This window comes from Gallinula chloropus (genome assembly GCF_964237585.1).
Source record: "Gallinula chloropus genome assembly, chromosome: 26".
In the NCBI taxonomy this organism is placed as follows: Eukaryota; Metazoa; Chordata; class Aves; order Gruiformes; family Rallidae; genus Gallinula; species Gallinula chloropus.
In genome coordinates, this window is record NC_140111.1 from 4654436 (window position 1) to 4672193 (window position 17758).

The following is a 17758-nucleotide window of genomic DNA, read 5'->3' on the forward strand; positions in this document are numbered from 1 at the left end:
GAAGGGGGTGGGGGTGTAGGTTTCCAGCCTCCCCCCCTGCCCCCTCTTTTGGGTGGCTGAGGTGGGGGTTGTTGGGTGGGGGGAGGTTGGGGGGGGATGTATCGTTGATATTTGGGTTATGATTTTATTTTTATTTTTTTTTTGTGTCTAAAACCAAAAGCAACAGGAAGAAATTCCCCAGGAAAGCTGTAAATTGGCCAAAAGTGACTATAAAAATTACAGAAGTCTAATAAATTTAATGACTTGGAACTGTAAGTGTTTGGGTGTGATTCTGAGGGAAGCTGGGGAAGGGGGATCCGGTGGGAATGGGTCACTTTTGGGGGGGGGGGGGTATGGCTGGGCTCGGGGGTCGCTGCAGTGACACTAATGTCCCCTTTAACCCTTTCCATTAGTTTTCTGCCCGGATTCTCTTATCCTGAGGAGCTGAAGTGGCTGCGAGACCCGGCGGGGGGTGACAGGTCCCGGTGGTGGCAGGGCCGCTGCTGCCGCCTCCCCTGCCCTGACAACCGCGTTTGTTTGTCTAAAGGCTCCGTTCAACTTCACTCTGGCTCCTCCCGGGACGTGGATCCCAGGGCAGCTGGAATGGGGGGGGTGGAAATGGGGGGGGGGGCTAGAAATGTGCTGGTCAGGCCTGGGAGGGGGACACACACAGGACACTGAAAGTTTGGAGCAGCCCAGGGAAGTTTTGGTGCTCGGCCCCTGAAATGGCTGACGGAGCAGGGGGAGGTGAAGGGAGCTGAGTCTGCCCTGGCACCTGGGGGTTGGGGGGTGTCCTGGGCTGCTGTTGGTTTTTTTGGGGGGGACAAAGGGGTGAATTGAAGGGCAACAGCGGGGAGAGGGGGGGTGAGGCTGTTTTGGGTGAGGATGGTGGGTGCAAACCCAGGAGTGTTCCTGGAGTTGGGTGCCAGGGCTGAGCAGGGGTAACACCCCCCCCACAGACACACACACACACATGCCCAGTGGGGAAAGGCCTTTGGGTGGAACCTGGGGTGGGAAGGGGGGGGGTGAAGGTGGCCCCAGCCCCCCTCGGGTGGGAGCAGCACTATGAAACTGGGGGGGGTTAAAGAGGCTGGGGGCTGTGGGGTGTAGGTTGCAGCCCCAGCCAGCACCCCCCTGCTCCGGGGAGCAATAAAAAGGGAAACTGGCGGAGGGGACTTGCTCAAGGGCCCGGCAGCCGCCCGCGCTCCCTTCCCTCTGCCATGACATCATCGGGCAAAGCCAGCGCCTGGCGCGGCTGCGGAGGGAAACAGCACCGAGCCCGAGCGGCGGCACCGGCGGAGCCGCTCAGGGTGGCGCTGGCGGGGCTGAGCGGCCCCGAGTGCGGCTTGGCCAGCCCGGTGCCCCCGCCAGCCCTTCCCTGCGCCCGGCCGCGCTGCCCAGGAGGGGCTGGTCGGGTCCTTCAGGAGCACCGCAGGCACGTGTCTACTGGTGTGAACCCCCCCAGCAGGTGCTACACTGCAGCACCCCGAGATGTGGCACCCCGAAATGTGGCACCCTGGGATGTGGTGCCCTGAGATGTGCCCTGAGATGTGGCACCCTGAGATGTGGCACCCCGAAATGTGGCGCCCTGAGATGTGGCACCCTGAGATGTGGTGCCCTGCAATGCAGCACCCTGAGATGTGGCACCCCAAGCTGTGGCACCCCGAGATGCGGCACCCCGAGATGCGGCACCCTGAGATGCAGCACCCCGAGATGCAGCGCTCAGCACCCGGTGACCATGGAAAGCAGCGTTATCAGGCAATGACACCAGCTGACCAGCACACACCGGCTGCCGGTACTGGGGTTAGTGGGGAGCTGCCCTCCGGTGACTCACCCCAAACCTGGCAGCTGCACCCCTGGGAATGAACCAGTGGAGTCACCTGCAATGCTCTGACATGTAACCCCCCCACATCCCCCATCAACCCCCAGTCCTGCTCCGACTCCACTGGCTCTGCCCATTTTATTCTGTTCTCTGTCTTGACGCAGCCGGGTTGTCACACGGGGCAGGTCACCCCCCTGTCACCTCCACACCCCCCTGTCACCTCCCCACCGGTGCTTTGGGGGGTGGGTAAGCACTCTGTGGGGCCCTGTGAGGGCTCGTTCCAGCTCCTGCACCCAAACCTCCTGGCAGACACGGCCCGATGGTGTCCAGGGACCTTTGAAACCTCGGAGGGGATCAGTGACGGCCGGGGAGTGTCCCTGCCCGGCCCAGGGGACAGCTCAGCCTGGGGCAGCGCTGGGGCCGGGCTCAGAGCTGGCCCAGGAGAGACACGACTGCAGCTCGGCTGGGTGAGAGGAACAAATCCTGGGGACAGCCAGAGCTAGAGGTGCCGGGGCTGGCTGCGATGCGGGAGCAGAGGGCAGCAATGAGTCCCTCCCGGCGCGCTGCCTCAAGGAGCTGAGGGCAAGGCCAACGCCTGCCAGCCCCCCGAAGCACATCCCATCTCCCACTGCCACGGCTCTGGGCCACCTGGAGTTGTTGGAGCCGTTATTCCGGCTCCTCCCGCTAGTGCAGGCAGACTGCTGGCATGGCAGCACCCTCTGATCCATCCCCCCACCCCATCGCAGCACCCTGTGATCCATCCCCCCACCCCCAGCAGCACCCTCTGATCCATCCCCCTGATCCCCCCAGCAGCACCCTCTGATCCATCCCCCCACTCCCCCCCCCCCGCAGCACCCTCTGATCCATCCCCCCCCACCCCCAGCAGCACCCTCTGATCCATCCCCCTGATCCCCCCAGCAGCACCCTCTGATCCATCCCCCCCCACCCCCAGCAGCACCCTCTGATCCATCCCCCTGATCCCCCCAGCAGCACCCTCTGATCCATCCCCCCACTCCTCCCCCCCGCAGCACCCTCTGATCCATCCCCCCACCCCCCCCAGCATCACCCCCTGATCCACCCCCCCACCCCCCAGCATCACCCTCTGATCCATCCCCCCACCCCCCAGCATCACCCTCTGATCCATCCCCCCTCACCCCGCAGCATCACCCCCTGATCCATCCCCCCACCCCCCAGCATCACCCTCTGATCCATCCCCCCTCACCCCGCAGCATCACCCCCTGATCCATCCCCCCACCCTCCAGCATCACCCCCTGATCCATCCCCCCCGCCCCAGCATCACCCCCTGATCCATCCCCCCACCCCCCCAGCATCACCCCCTGATCCATCCCCCCTCCCCCGAATCAGGAATCCACCCTCGCAGCCAGACTCCGTGCCAGCCGGGGCGCAGGGGGACGGAAGGACTTCCAAAGCTCCTCCCCTCACAAGGGCTCCCCGCTCGCTGTGTCCCGGGGGGGGAGGTGGCACAGAAGGGGACGGGTCTGTCGCACCTGGTGTCACTCTGCTCTTCTCCGAGGCAGGCCACAGCGGCAGGACAGACAGACCAGCTGCCTCAAAACGCTGCTGGCTGCAAGGAAGAGATGAAAAAAAGGAAGTGTGGCCTCCAAACCGCCCGTTAACGCCACAAACCCGGCGTGAAACGACACCCTGCCCCTCAGCACCGGCCCAAGGGAACACACAGCTCCGTGCAGCTCCCTTCCTGGAGCTGGTTACCAGCAGGGTAATTAGGTCCTGAAGTTCGTTAAACCCAGCTGGTGCTGCTGCAGGTTCTGGAGGGGAAGGACAGTGAGGGATCGGCAGCGTTAACCTGCACTAATTGCCTTTTGCTTCGTTACCTTTCTGTTCGTGGGACACGCTCAGGCAGCCACTGGGGACCTCCTGGTGATTCCTGTGTCGTGAGGCCATTGGCAAAGTGCTGGTGGCTCTGGGTCTGTCTGAGAGAGAAGAAAGCAGTTAGGATCTGTCCCTTCCTGCTCCCCCCCTCCCCAAACCCCCCTCAAACACCCAGCCTGAGCGCAGCGTAACCTCCACCAGGCAAAAATCAACCTTCAACTCGAGCGTCGTGCACACACAGGACGACAAACCTCCCGCTGCCAGGTTCTAAAGTGATGAAGTTTGGGAGTTTAGGGTTTAAAGCAGCCATGTGGGAGGCAAAACCTGTCAGCAGAGGTCTAACAACAAAGCTGCTGCTTCCAAAACACCCCCCCCAACCGCTGAGCACACCGATGTGAAACGATCCCCTTTGCAACGGGGAGGGTCCATCTCTGGCAGCACAACCTGCACCTGGCACCAGAAGCCTCCAAAACCTGAGTTTCACACCTCAGCCCAGTCCCACAGCTCTGGGGGGGATACACCAGCATCAGCTGCCTTGTGCAGGGGGAAGCAAACGTGGCTGAGGAAGTTGCTTGAAGAAACTCGGGCCTGTAACGCAACCCAGAGCCCAGCACAGGCTGCCCCACGCACAGCAGCCCCTGTCAGCTCAAAAACTCTCCAGCATCGAGGGGTTTGGGGTTTGGTTTTAAAAACAGGCTTCCCCCTTCACCCCCCCATGACTTAGCAGAGGGAAAAAAAAAAAGCCCCATGGGTTACTTCCACCAGCCAGAGGAGTGGCATTTATAACTCAAAGACAAGGTTCGCTCCAGTTTATTATCAGCTTGGAAAGTTACCCCTTCGGCCCCAGCAACAGGCAGAGGCTTTTGTTTTCAAGTCACTCCAAGAGCCAGAGAGGTAATCACTGCCTCAGCAGACAGCAGCAAGCAAGGGGAGGCCATATTAACTGTGATCCACTGGATCAGGCCACGGAGAACCCCTCTGGGAATCCGGCCGCGGTGCAGCTGAAACGTGTGAAACAAAGGATTAAATTGGAGGGATTATACCACACACACCCCCCACACACACACCCCCCCCGCCCCGGGGTATCACAGGGGGTCGTGCGACAGTGTGGCAGCAACAGGCGGGTTTCCACCCTTCCAGGAAACAGCGTTTCCCGACCCAAATTTCAGCCAGCGCAGCTCCTCTCCGCTCCGAGAGCGGCCCCCGGGGGTCTCCGCCCGGCCCCAGCCCCGCAGGGAGCTCACGCTGCTGCTCGCAGCCTCCAAACGCTCCTTTAACGCGAGTACTGAGGGAACAAGGCCCGGCCTCCCGCGCTACAGGTGAGGCCGCAGCCCGGGCGCCGCTTGCCAGTGGAGCCGCGACATGCGAACCCGCCGAGGCGGGGACCGGGCCGGGCCTCCTCCCGCCCCACCGCGCACTCAACACCCCCGGAGGAGGCCGCAGGTGGCCCCGGACGACACCCCGGTGGCGCTCCGGGCCTCTCCCGGCTCCGGATGAGGCGATCCCGGCAGGAGGACTCCGCGCCCTGAGCCCTGACAGGGGATGAGGCGCCGCCGCCGCCTCAGGGCCGGCGGGAAGAGCCGCGCTCCGCTCCCAGGGAAGGGAGGCCCGGCCGGGCCGCCCCGCGCTCCCGGCTCGGCGCCGCGGAGGAGCGGCCCCCTCGTACCCCCCCTCCCCTCAGCAAGCCCCCGGCCGCTCACCGGCCTCGCCGCGACCCCCCCCCCGCTGCCTCCGCGGCGGGAAGCGAAGCCCGGGACAGGCCCCGGCACACACAAAATGGCGGCCGACGGTCCCCCACCGCCCGCTCAGCCGCCATAAGCCGGCGCCTCGTCTCTGCCACCTTTTAGCCAATCAGAAACCGCCGTGCCGCTTCTCGACAGGCCGGGCAAGCCAATGGCAGCGAGGTTCGTGGAGGAAGAGGGGGGCGTGTCCCGCCGCGAGGGCTTGTGGGGGTTGTAGTCCCTTCCCCACGGAGGGGCGGTGGTACGGCGCGGCCGTGGACTCGCTGTCCCGTGATGCCGCGCGGGGACTGCCGCAGCCGGGGGCCGCCCGTTGCCGCGGCCATGGCCGGGGCGGGGCCTCCCGGGGGCTGCCGGGCCCGCGCCGCCACCTAGCGATGCCCGGCCCGGCTCAGCCCCGCCGCGGGAGGCGGGGGGGAAACCCGGGGCCGAGGCCTGTGCCGCTCCCGCAGGCCCCAATGCGGCCTTGGCCTTGCAACAGGCCCTCCCCGGGCTCTCCTGAGCCCCGCGGCGGGGGCGACGCCTCGGTCGGGCAGTCGGGGCCTGTCGGTCTCCGGGGAGGAGGTTTTCGGCCGGGATAGAGACGCTGAAACCCGGCCCTGGCGCTGCCCAGCCCGGCCCGGCGGTGGCGCAGGGGGCTGAGGCCTCGCTGAAGCGGCTGTCGCTGGGCGGGCCGGGATGGAAGGCGGTTCCCAGGCTCCAAGTGGGGTGCCTGGCTCCCGGGGGTGCCCATCCCCAAATGAGGGTGCCCGGCTCCCGTGGCTGCCCATCCCTGAATGAGGGTGCCTGGCTCCCGGGGGTGCCCAGCCCCAAATGAGGGTGCCCGGCTCCTGGGGGTGCCCATCCCCAAATGAGGGTGCCTGGCTCCCGGGGCTGCCCATCCCTGAATGAGGGTGCCTGGCTCCCGGGGGTGCCCAGCCCCAAATGAGGGTGCCCGGCTCCTGGGGGTGCCCATCCCCAAATGAGGGTGCCTGGCTCCTGGGGGTGCCCATCCCCAAATGAGGGTGCCCGGCTCCCGGGGGTGCCCAGCTCCAAATGAGGGTACCCGGCTCCCAGGGGTTCCCATGCCCAGAAGGGGATGCCCAACTCTAGGCCCAGCGTTCTCCTTCAACCACCTGGCACTTTAATGCCTCCTCCTTCCGAGCTGTCCCCTGGCCATCACAGACAAGACAGGGATTGCAATTAGGCAGGGATTGCAATTAGCTGACGAGTCTCCTCGTGGGTGAGGCAGCCCCTTCAGCCTGTGTGGTGAGACTTAAGTGCACCAGGGAGGTGGTGGTTCTCTCCCCAGACTGCCTCTGTGCCCAAGTCCAGTGCTGCTGCCGCCTCCTGGGCTCAGCCCAGGCTCCATCTTGGGTCTTGACCCAAAGAGTGAAGTGAATGTGGGGCTTTCCAAGTGTTCCCCTCAGATTTTCCCCAAAAAAGCTCCATTCTTGCCTCTGGCACTGGTAAAGCTCCTCCCAGGCAGCCTCGATGGCTGAGCCATGGGTGTTCCAGGTGGGGTTCTTGGTCTGGAGGACGTCAGGACATGAGGCATGTTTTGGGGATCAGGACACATAAAAGGTGAAACCCCAAAGCAATAAACTTTCAATAAAGGCAAAAAACTCCTAATAAATAAAAAGCTTTCCCTACAGAGGTGACTTTCCTTCCTTGGAGTGTGGCACAGGCTGGGCCTGGGCTGCGTCCCTGGGTGATTTGGGGAAGAACAATGCCAGCAGTCGGCCTGTGCAGCCGCTTGAAGCTCTTGGAATCGGGTTCTGCTGTTACCAAAGGACAAAGAGGGTTGGTTTTGTTTCTGGGCTCTAAAACCCTAAATCACCAACTCCTTCCCCCCAACCCCCTGGTTTAATTAAGTGGGGTTGGTTGTGCTGAGCGTTTTCTGGCTGGAGGGTTGGTGTTGGAAGTGACCTGGCTCTTCCTGACTGGAAAAGGGGCTGGGGAGGAGTAAAATGGGCCAAATTTGGGGATTTGGGTGGGAAGGAAGGGGGCTGATTCACCTCTCCCCCTCTGCCTATCCCAGTATGACCCTGCTGTAGACTCAGGGAATAGAAACCCCCTTTGCAGAGAGCTGGGGGGTGACTCTGGTGCCACATCAGCAGAAGGGGAGCTCCCTGGTGTGGTGTCCCCTCTGGCATGGGACTGGTGGCCCCCAACCCCTCTGGCACCCGGGCTGTGCCGGGCAGGCCGTGCCGGGGAGGTGCGGGCAGGGCCTGCAGCCAGCCCGGGCCTGCCTGCTTGCGTGGCGGCAGTGGCAATGGCTGACACGGTGCCAGGGAGCAGGAGGGGCCGCGCCACAGTTCTCCTCTTCCCGAGGGTTTAATCCCTGTTCCCTCCCTGGCTGGGAGATGTTGGGATCTCTAGGGGGGAGCACAGGGAGGAGGCAGAGCCGTGCTCCCCACGGCGCTCCCCACACACAGTGGTTGCTGCTCACACCCCCTGAGCTCAGGCCGAGCAGTTGGGTGTTCTTGTGGTGTGCCAACCCACACCTACCAGCCAGAGGGTCCCCTGGGGTTTTTTGGGGGGGAAGAAGCTCTGACATCATCAGCTGAAGGACATGACAGTCCCCAATTAGCACAGACAGAGTTTGACTCCCTGTGTGTCCCGTTTCCTGGGGTTTTGTGCCATTGGGGGGGGTCAGAGCCTCACAGTCCATGCCTGGCACCCCCCTGCCTGCTCCTGCCCTGCCCTTGCCTGCTGTTGCCCCAAGCAGGGGCAGGAGGAGGGGTTTGCAGGCTCAGGGGAACAGCCCTGGTGTGCTGATAACTTGTCCCTCCCTTATCTATCTCTCTGGAGCTACACACACGCCTGTCCCAGTCCGTCAGCACCCATCTCTGGCCCCCCCATCACTCCATACATGACCAGGCGATGTTGTCACGGGTGATTAACTTTTGGCCCCAGCAGCCCACGGGGTTGGCATGAGGATTTGGAGGCAATCAGAGTGCTCCTGGCGCCCAGGAAGCACCATCAGTCCCATCCAGAGCTTTTCAACTCTCCCCAGGCTGGGCTCAAGGTCCCAGCAGTGCCAGGGGCTCAGGGCTGCATGCAAAGCTGGGGCAGGCTGATTCCCCAAGCTGCTGGTGCTGGAGTTTTTGGTGGTTTATAGCTCCAGAGGAATTATTTTTCATTATTCCCATGTATTTTGGGTGGTTTTCAGCTGTGTTTTACCCTTCTCCACACCCATGGGGGTCTGGCTGAGCACAACTAACTAGGTCTGGGCGCAGCCGTCACTCCGTCTGCCACCTGTGGGTCCTCCTGTCCCTTGTGGCACCCAAAAGCCCAGGTGCTGTGGTCCTTTTCACCCCTCTCAGGAATATTTTGGGGATGTCAGATGTCATTTTACAGCCCTGTTCTCACAGGTCGACAGATACAGCTGGGTTTGCAGGGGGCAAAAGGTGCTTCAGCTGGATTTAAACTGGTGACATGAGGGGAATGTCTCCTTCCAGAGCAGTTTGGGGTCTGGATTTGCAGTCCTGGATGAAGCCAGACAGCTGCTGGGCTGGATGGGGCAGGGAGCTGCTTGTTGGGACTGGCCTGAGCTTGAGCAAAGCCTTTCACTGCTGGGGCAGAGGGGAAGGGAGCCACAGGCTGCTGCTGGCAGCCCTTGCAACCCCAGCCCGAGCCCAGACCCAGCTCCTGGATGAGCTATCCCAGTGGTGTGGGCAAAGGGGGGCTGGTGGCATGGCTGGGACACAGAGCCTGCCCTGGGGACAGCCCACACACCCAGCCTGCACGCTGCTGGGTGCCCCTGGGAGCCCATGGGTGCCCTCACATCCCCGGTGCTGACCCCAGGGCACCCAGTCGGTACCTGCTGTGACCCCAGGGCACCCATCTGGTACCTGCTGTGACCCCAGGGCACCCAGTCGGTACCTGCTGTCTCCCTGTGCCGTTTGCTTTGCTCTGTTTCTTCAGGACGAAGGTGATGTGAAACATCCCAGTGGCCACGGCCACCGCCACCCAGTTCCCAGCCCCCAGCGCTCCCCAGGACTCCCAGTAACATCCCCCAGCACTCCCATCTCCCAGCTCTCCCAGTTCCTATCCCCCAGTGTTTCCAGCTCCCAGCCCTCCCAGATCTCATCTCCCAGCGCTTCCAGTTCCCATCCCCCAGGGCTTCCAGCTCCCAGCCCTCCTATCTCCCAGCGCTCCCATTTCCCACCCCCAGGGCTTCCAGCTTCAAGCCCTCCCATCTCCCAGTGCTCCCATCTCCCACCTCCCAGCGCTCCCAGTTCCCATCCCCCAGCGCTCCCAGCTCCCAGCACTCCCAGTTCCCATCCCCCAGCGCTCCCAGTTCCCATCCCCCAGCCCTCCCAGCGCTCCCAGTTCCCATCCCCCAGGGCTCCCAGTTCCCATCCCCCAGCGCTCCCAGCTCCCAGCACTCCCAGTTCCCATCCCCCAGCGCTCCCAGTTCCCATCCCCCAGCCCTCCCAGCGCTCCCAGTTCCCATCCCCCAGGGCTCCCAGCGCTCCCAGTTCCCATCCCCCAGCCCTCCCAGCTCTCCCAGCTCCCAGCGCTGCTCCCACCCGCCCCGGGCGCAGCGGGGCGCCAGAGTCGGCCCCGTGCGGCCCCGCATGGCCCCGCCCACTGCCCGCACGGCCCCGCCCACTTCCCGGCGACCCCCCCACTGCCCGCACGGCCCCGCCCCCTGCACCCCGCCCCCAATTGCCCCGCCCCTTAGCGCGCCCGCAGCGCGCGGGGCCGTTCCCGCCTCCTGCCGGTCTGGCCACGCCCCCTTCCCGCCTGGCCCCGCCCCCTCCCCCGCGCCTGGGCTGGGGCCGCCGGGGCCACGCGTGTCCTCGTGTCACCCGCGTGTGTCCTGCGTGTCCCCGTGGGTCCCCTATGGGGTCTCCACACGTCCCCGAGGCCCCACCGGCTCCCTGTGCCTGCCCCAGGCCCCCTGCGTGCCCCCCGCATCCCCACGTGTGTCCCCCCCCCCCATGTCCCTCTGTGTCCCCACTGGCTGCCACGTGCCCCTGGTGTCCCCTGTCTCGTGCCCCTGGTGTCCCCTGTCCCCTGTCCCTGGTGTCCCCTGTCCCGTGTCCCCCCATCCCCCGTGTCTGTGGTGTCCCCCACCCCCGTGTCCTGCACACCCCATGGCCCGTGGCCCCCGTGCCCCCCAAGGCCACCACGTCCCCATGTCCTCCATCCTGCTGTGTCACCCGTGTCCCCCCACACCCCGAGTCCTGTGTCCCCACGTGATGGGGAGCAGGGGGCCGCCTGTGTCCCCCTCACCCCACCCCACCCCACCCCGGGGTGATGAGGAGCAGGGACGGTGCCCCGTGGAGGTTTGGGATGGGGGTGGGATTGACACCTGGGAAGCCCGAAATCCCATCCCAGCTTTACCAGGGACCCCTCCAGGCTGGTGGGGACAGCTGGAGGAGCACTAACCTGGGTGTGAGCGCTAATTAGTCCTCTTAATTAATTAATTCCATACAGCGTGAGACGAGGGTGTCCCGGGCGGAGGGTCAGTGGCCGTTAAACGGAGCCGCCCCTCAGCCCCTGGGCTCCTTCACCCTCCTCGCTCCTTAAAATCCCTCTGGATTCTCCTGCTGTTCATCTCCAGCTCCTGGGGATGCTCCGGGTGTGGCTGGAGTGTCACCGTGGCAACCCCTGGGACCCCGGGCTGGTGTCAAGGGGGGTGTCCCAAGGGTATGGGGACAACCCTTCCCTCCCCCTCCCCACAGGGCTGGTGCTGGAGGGGTGGGAAGGGGATGGGGATGGGATGGGGAGGGGATGGGAAGGGGTGGGAAGGGGATGGGAAGGGGATGGGGATGGGATGGGGAGGGGATGGGAAGGGGTGGGAAGGGGATGGGAAGGGGATGGGGATGGGATGGGGAGGGGATGGGAAGGGGTGGGAAGGGGATGGGAAGGGGATGGGGATGGGATGTGGAGGGGATGGGAAGGGGTGGGAAGGGGATGGGAAGGGGATGGGGATGGGATGTGGAGGGGATGGGAAGGGGTGGGAAGGGGTGGGAAGAGGATGGGGAGGGGATGGGAAGGGGTGGGAAGGGGATGGGAAGGGGATGGGGAGGGGATGGGAAGGGGTGGGAAGGGGATGGGGATGGGGATGGGATGTGGAGGGGATGGGAAGGGGATGGGAAGGGGTGGGAAAGGGATGGGGATGGGATGGGGAGGGGATGGGAAGGGGATGGGAAGGGGTGGGAAAGGGATGGGGATGGGATGGGGATGGGATGGGGAGGGGATGGGAAGGGGATGGGAAGGGGTGGGAAAGGGATGGGGATGGGATGGGGAGGGGATGGGAAGGGGTGGGAAGGGGATGGGGATGGGATGGGGAGGGGATGGGAAGCAGCTCCTGAGGGATTCACCCTCTGTCTGAGCGCTGGATCCCAGCACATCCTCACAGGGACAGCGGGTGCTGCCCCCCCTCCACAGCACCCCCCACCCCCCAAATCTCTTTTTTCCTCTCCTGGCCCTTTTTTGGCTCCTTTTTGCCACTCGAGCATCAGGACAGCGCTGAGATCAGGGAACCCCCCACGCTGGGAGCAGCCCAGCACCACCCACACGGCCTCATCCTGCCTCAGGGCCAAACAGGGTCAGGATCCACAGCCAGTGGTGCTGGACATCACCCTGGCTGGGTCTCCAGCACCCCAGCTGGGTCTCTGGCACCCCGTCTGGGTCTCTGGCACCCTGTCTGGGTCTCTGGCACCCCAGCTGGGTCTCCAGCACCCTGGCTGGGTCTGTGGCACCCTGTCTGGATCTACAGCACCCTGGCTGGGTCTCCAGCACCCTATCTGGGTCTCCAGCACCCTGGCTGGGTCTCTGGCACCCTATCTGGGTCTCCAGCACCCCAGCTGGGTCTCTGGCACCCTGTCTGGGTCTCCATCACCCCAGCTGGGTCTCCAGCACCCTATCTGGGTCTCCAGCACCCTATCTGGGTCTCCAGCACCCTGGCTGGGTCTCTGGCACCCTGTCTGGATCTCTGGCACCCCAGCTGGGTCTCCAGCACCCCTTCCCCGGGCAGGCAGGACGCACCCAGCCATCCTCCCTCAGCATCCCCCCAGCTGCCTGTCCCCAGCCAGCCCATCGCCGTGTCCTACCCCTGTCCCCAGCGTCCCCAGCAGTCGATATCCCAGCGGGGCCGAGCCGAGCGTCACCCAGCTGCCAGCATCCAGCGCATCCCTCACCCACAGGGCATCGCTGGGGACCCCTCGGCCACGGCACCCCCCAGCCCCCTGCTCTGCCCCGCCGGGGGCAAGGTCACAGGGACAGGCCAGCAGCCACCAGCCCGGTGACTGGGGCTTGTTCCAGACACCCTGTGGACTTTGAGCAGCCGTGACGCCGCCGTGTCTGTGGGTGCTGCTGGGAGCCCCGAAATCACCCATGAGACCCGGCTTTGGACAGCAGGTAACAGCAGGGTGACACCCCCCTGTGTGCAGGGATGGGGTGAGGGGGGGGATGCCGTGACATGGGGGTCCCCAGGGTGGTTGGGTCCCTCCCCTGTGGTGCTGCTGCCTGTCCCCAGTCTTGGAGGCAGTTCCGGGAGGAAATCACAGCTTTATTCCCAAGGGAAAGGGAGGCACCGCGGCGCAGCAGGTGCTGGAGGAGAGGGAGGCTGGAAAACCCCCTTTCCCCCCCTCAAACCTCAGGGTTCAGAGGAGTTTTGCACCCCCCTGCCCTGTTCCCCTTCATCCTGGTTTCCCCCAAACCTGGAGCTGAGCTCCTGGGGGAAGCTCAAAGCCCAGGGTGGGTTTCTGGAAGATCAGTGGGTGTTGGCTGCAGGTGGAGCTGGGAGCAGGTGTGGGTGCTCAGCCCCTCTGAGGGAGCCCACCCAGGGGTGGGGAAGGAGGTGGAGGTGGGCCGGGGTTGGGCTGCTGGTGGATTTAGCTCCTGAGAGGCTCTGATGCCTCTGTGTGTGTGTGTTTGCTGGGAGGGCAGTGTGGGGCTGAGCTCTCTGTGGTGTGATGAGGTGTGTCGGGTCTCTGCAGATCACCCCTTTGGGGTTCCTGTGGCTGGCACCCCTGTGTTGCAGAGCTGTGATGCTGCATGGTGCTAAAAGGGGGTGCTGGGGTGGGGTTTTGGGGCTATGGTGCTGGAGGTGGTTTGGGGAGGGCTCAGTGATGATGCTGGTGGTTGTTTATCCCCCAAGTCCGGAAGCGTCCTTGCTGGGAAGGAAGGGGAGGGGAGAGCTGGGGCTGTTCCCAGCACTGGAGCAAGGAGGGATGTGGCTGGAGACAGCCCTGAGACATCCCCACCCGTGTGCTCTCAGCCATCCTTGACCCCCAGCATCGCCTCTTCCTCCCCTGCTCCAGCTCTGTGGTGGCTTTCCAGTGACTGGGAAGGACCAGGGACCTGCTGGTGGCCTTGGGACAGGGCGGTGACAGGTCAGTGCTTGGGCTCTTGGCTTGGGGTTTGGGTGCTGCTCCCTTGGGTGTCATCACCCTCTCCTGCCACCCATTGCATGGATGGAGTGGGCAGGAGGAAGGTGTGTTAGGAAACAGGTCCTTTGCTCTAGAAATGCAGCTTTTCCTGGGGATTTCCTGGCTGATGTGAGATTGGGCACGAGCAAAGCAGCAGCTCTGAGCCCAGGTTGCTGCTGGGGAGAGCTTGTCCCCACCCCAGGGCAGGGCACCTTGCTTGAAAACTGAGTTTGGCCCCTTGCTGAGTCTCCTTGAGTCCATCAAGGTGTCAGCTCTTGAGCAGGATGAGGGCAGGTAAGAGTTGGAGAGATGCTGGTGGTCTCCCCTGGCAGGGAGAAGGTGCAGAGCTCCAGGGAGCAGCTGGAACAGACCCGTGGGCATCACCTACCTCAGCAACCCCACCCCAGCGTGGGGCTGCCAGGGGCCTGAGTGCCACATCCAGCACCCATCCTGACTGCACCAGCCCCAGCGAGGAGCTGGAGGCACCATCATGTCCCAGGCAGAAGGTATGGCTGAGCCCTCGGTCCGTCCTGGGGTGGGGGACAGGCTTTGCACTGGGACCCCAGTGCTGGTGCAACCCCTCCTAAACCAGCACCAGTCCCACCCCCTCCTGCCTAATGGCCCCACTTTGCTGGAGTTTTGATCCTAAAGGCACCTTTTGCCCCAGTCCCTGATGTGCAAGGTGCTGGGCTGCTCCAGGAGCTCCTGGAGCAGCAGCTTCTGTCCCCATGTGTGTGTGTGTCCCCCTGGATCCCACCCACATTATGTGTGGAAGGTGGTTGGATATGGGTGGAACCAGGAGGGGCACAGAAATAAGCACTGGGAGTGTGTGTGTGGGGGAGCACAGGCAGCTGGTCCCCAAAGCATGAAGGATCCACCCATGGATCCACACCTCTCCATCCCTCCCTCCCTCCCTCCCAGGAGGCAAGGAGACCTTTGAATGCTGCCATGTGGTCATCAACAGCCAGGAGAAGGTTTCAGACCTGTACACGCAGCTGGAGAAGCTGGGAGAGTAAGTGGGGGTCCCACATCCCCCCCTGCTTGGGGATAGTCCTCTGGCCGCACAGGGACAGCCCTGGGTGGGATGGAAGGGTGGTGGTGATGGCTCCTCCACCCCTCATCCTCCCTGTGTCTCAGGGGGAAGTTTGGGACAGTGTACAGGCTGCAGGAAAAAGCCACCGGCAAGATCCGGGCTGGGAAATACTTCCGGACCCGGACGGCGACGGAGAGGAAGGCAGCTGGGGACGAGGTGGAGCTCATGAACCTGCTGCACCACCCCTGCCTCGTGCAGTGCCTCGCCGCCTTCCAGGCTCCCACCCAGCTGGTGATGGTGATGGAGTAGTGAGTGGGGGGCAGAGTCAAGTTTGGGGGTGGTGGGGGGTGGTGTTAGACCCGGCAACGGGGTGATCCCTGCACTGTGGGGTGCTGGCATTGGGGTGGGGGGGGGGTAGGATGGATGGGGGACCCTCCAGATCGTGGTGGTGAGATGCTCCTGGAGTGGTGAGCTTGGGTTTCCAGGTGAGGTTTCTCCTTGGGGTTGGTAGATCCCTATGGAAACCCCTCCCCAACCCCCCCCCAAACTCTGTCCTCCCCCAGCGTGGCAGGTGGGGAGCTCTTTGAGCGCATTGTGGGCGATGAGTTCGAGCACACGGAGCCCAGCAGCACCCAGTACCTGCGCCAGATCCTGGAGGGGCTGCAGTTCATGCACGCCCAGGCTGTTGTCCACCTGGACCTCAAGCCTGAGAACATCGTCTGTGTCAGTCCCAGCAGCCACTGGCTGAAGATCATCGACTTTGGCTTGGCACGGAAGCTGGGTGAGCCAGGAGGGGGGGTCCTGGAGGGGACACACACACACAATTGGGATGGATGTCTCAGTGGGGAGCTTGGCATGGTCCTACCCATGCCTTTGGCACAGGCAACCCTGTGGCACCAGGTCAGGGCCCTCCCTGGTGACTGTTAAGATGCTCTGGGGAAGCCTTCAGCTCCCCAGCCCTACCTCCAAGGTGGAGACCCCTAAGCCCCTTGACCTGCTTTCACCCAGAGATGCTCTAGGAGACCACCAAGAGCTGTGATGGGTACTCTAGGGTGGCATCTCCACCTGGGTGTGGAGGTTCATCCACTTGGCACGTGCTGAGATGCAGGTGGGCTGTCTGGGCAGATCCCATCAGGACACCTCCCCGGTGGTCTCTGTCTCCCCTGCAGCTCCAGACACCCCTGTGAAGGTGCTGCAGGGCACCCCTGAGTTCATGGCTCCAGAAGTGGTCGCCTTTGAGCCCGTCAGCTTCTCCACGGACATGTGGAGCGTCGGTGTCATCTGTTACATCTTGTGAGTGGCCTCCTGGGGACGTTGGGATGGGCTGGGGGGGCTGAGCTGTCACTGATGTCCTTGTGTTGCCCCTCCAGGCTGAGTGGGGAGTCCCCTTTCCAAGGTGACAGCGACATGGAGACGCTGAGCAATGTCACAGCTGCCCAGTGGGACTTTGAGGAGGAGACCTTCTCAGAGATCTCCCAGCAAGCCAAGGAGTTCATCACCCAACTGCTGCAGAAGGACCCCCGGTAGGACCCGTGGGGAGCATCCCCATGGTCAGAGCTGGGTTGGGGGGTGCTGAGGGGATGCTCCACGGGAGCTGTGCCAGCAGCTGAGGTTCTGGTAGTGGTTCAACCCCCCCCATGACCACCCCATGTGCCCTCAGCCGCCGCATCTCCAGCTCAGAGGCTCTGCTGCACCCCTGGCTGCAGCACCCCCAGCCCAGCAGCACGAAGCCGCTCTCCAAAGAGAGGATCAAGCAGTTCCTGACCCGTCGGAAGTGGCAGGTACCTGGGGAGGGGGGTGGGAGGATGGGGGTGTGGGGTTGGGGGTGGCTCTGGTGGGGCTCAACACCGCTCCCCTTCTCTCCAGAGAACAGGCAAAGCCCTGCTGGCCCTCAACAGATTGACCCTGCTGTCCCAGAGCACGGAGAGGAGAGCATCAGAGGCTCAGGATGAGGAAGGTGATGGTCCCTGAAGCTTCATCCCCAGTGCACCCCATCCCCCCCATTGCCTCCACTCTGCCACCCCCAGCTTGTGCTCCTGGGCATCTCTCCTGCTTTTGGTCCACCCTGCACTGGTGCCACTGAATGCCCAGACATGTCCCCTCTGTGACTGCTCCTCCAGGCTCAGTGCCCCAAGGTGGTGTCCACCCTCATCCCTGAGGAACCAGCTCTGATGCAGCCTTGGAACAGGCACATCTTGCTCTTCAGGGCTGGGATCTCTGATCCAGAGTTGATCCCCATGAGATCTGGTCCATGGTGCCACTCATGTTCCTCCAGCAGGGGAGAACTTTGCCATCTCCTCACCATTCCCTCTGTCCATCTACTTGCAGAGCTGACCTGCAGCCTAGCAGAGGTCCAAGCCAACGAGGACCAAGCCTCTCAGAGCTGCTGATGGAGAGGAGGAGGAAGGTGGGAGTGCTTCAGCCATGGGAAGGTGGAAAGCAGCACCCCCATGGCTGTGCCACCCCAGCCTGGGACCACCTAGAGCAGCTGCTGAGAGAGGAGCAGGGAGCAATGGGGATGAAACCTCTCCTAGCAGCTCCCACAATGACCTGACCAGCCTGGGGTAGACCCAGACCTCAGGGCTCCTCTTCTGGGGTCCCGTGGTGTCCCTGTGCTGGTATGGGGACAGCCTGTTGTCCCTTGCAAGGGACCAGCCCTCCTGTCCTCATGGCCACCTGGGGCAGGGCTGTCACAAATAAAGCACTGAGGATCTCTGCACTCTGTGTGCCTCTCCTTCTCCCAGAGAACCTCTGGGAGGTGTGGGAAAGAGCTGCACCCACCCTTGGGGAGCTGGCACCAGGCTCTCCCCCAACCTGGGCCACCACCCCTGTCTCCTCCAGGAGGGATGCTGGCCCTGGGGCTGAGTGGGGCTGGCTCTAGAAGTAGCTGCCATGGTGACCACTGTTTGGAAGTGTCTTCTCTGGTCATCAGGGTGGGTGAGCATTGTGTCCTGAGTCCCCA

At 63.6% G+C, this 17758-nt stretch overlaps 1 protein-coding gene and 2 long non-coding RNA genes across 3 annotated transcripts; 1 reads left to right on the forward strand and 2 right to left on the reverse strand.

Annotated features, from left to right (window-relative positions):
* Positions 1-1932: 1932 nt before the first annotated feature.
* Positions 1933-3777, reverse strand: LOC311201192. The gene is made up of 3 exons (XR_014617851.1): positions 3655-3777; positions 3310-3386; positions 1933-2449 (listed from the first exon to the last, which is right to left on the reverse strand). It is a non-coding gene; the product is annotated as an uncharacterized lncRNA (long non-coding RNA).
* Positions 3778-4416: 639 nt separating this feature from the next.
* On the reverse strand, positions 4417-5472 carry LOC311201216. Its single transcript, XR_014617855.1, has 2 exons — positions 5353-5472; positions 4417-4653 (listed from the first exon to the last, which is right to left on the reverse strand). It is a non-coding gene; the product is annotated as an uncharacterized lncRNA (long non-coding RNA).
* An 8775-nt stretch (positions 5473-14247) lies between these two features.
* On the forward strand, positions 14248-17508 carry LOC311201019 (myosin light chain kinase, smooth muscle-like). Its single transcript, XM_084275320.1, has 9 exons — positions 14248-14269; positions 14685-14775; positions 14901-15104; positions 15360-15577; positions 15966-16089; positions 16167-16319; positions 16457-16577; positions 16663-16753; positions 17125-17508. Exons 1-9 carry the CDS (start codon positions 14254-14256, stop codon positions 17184-17186), a joined length of 1080 nt encoding a protein of 359 aa, XP_084131446.1. The 5' UTR covers positions 14248-14253; the 3' UTR covers positions 17187-17508.
* Positions 17509-17758: the final 250 nt, after the last annotated feature.

Excerpts from the sequence above, each read along its gene's own strand:
- LOC311201019 (XM_084275320.1), top strand. Across the intron at positions 16,090-16,166 it reads GGTGTCATCTGTTACATCTT|GCTGAGTGGGGAGTCCCCTT; the intron begins GTGAGTGGCCTC and ends TTGCCCCTCCAG. Across the intron at positions 16,320-16,456 it reads CTGCTGCAGAAGGACCCCCG|CCGCCGCATCTCCAGCTCAG; the intron begins GTAGGACCCGTG and ends ATGTGCCCTCAG.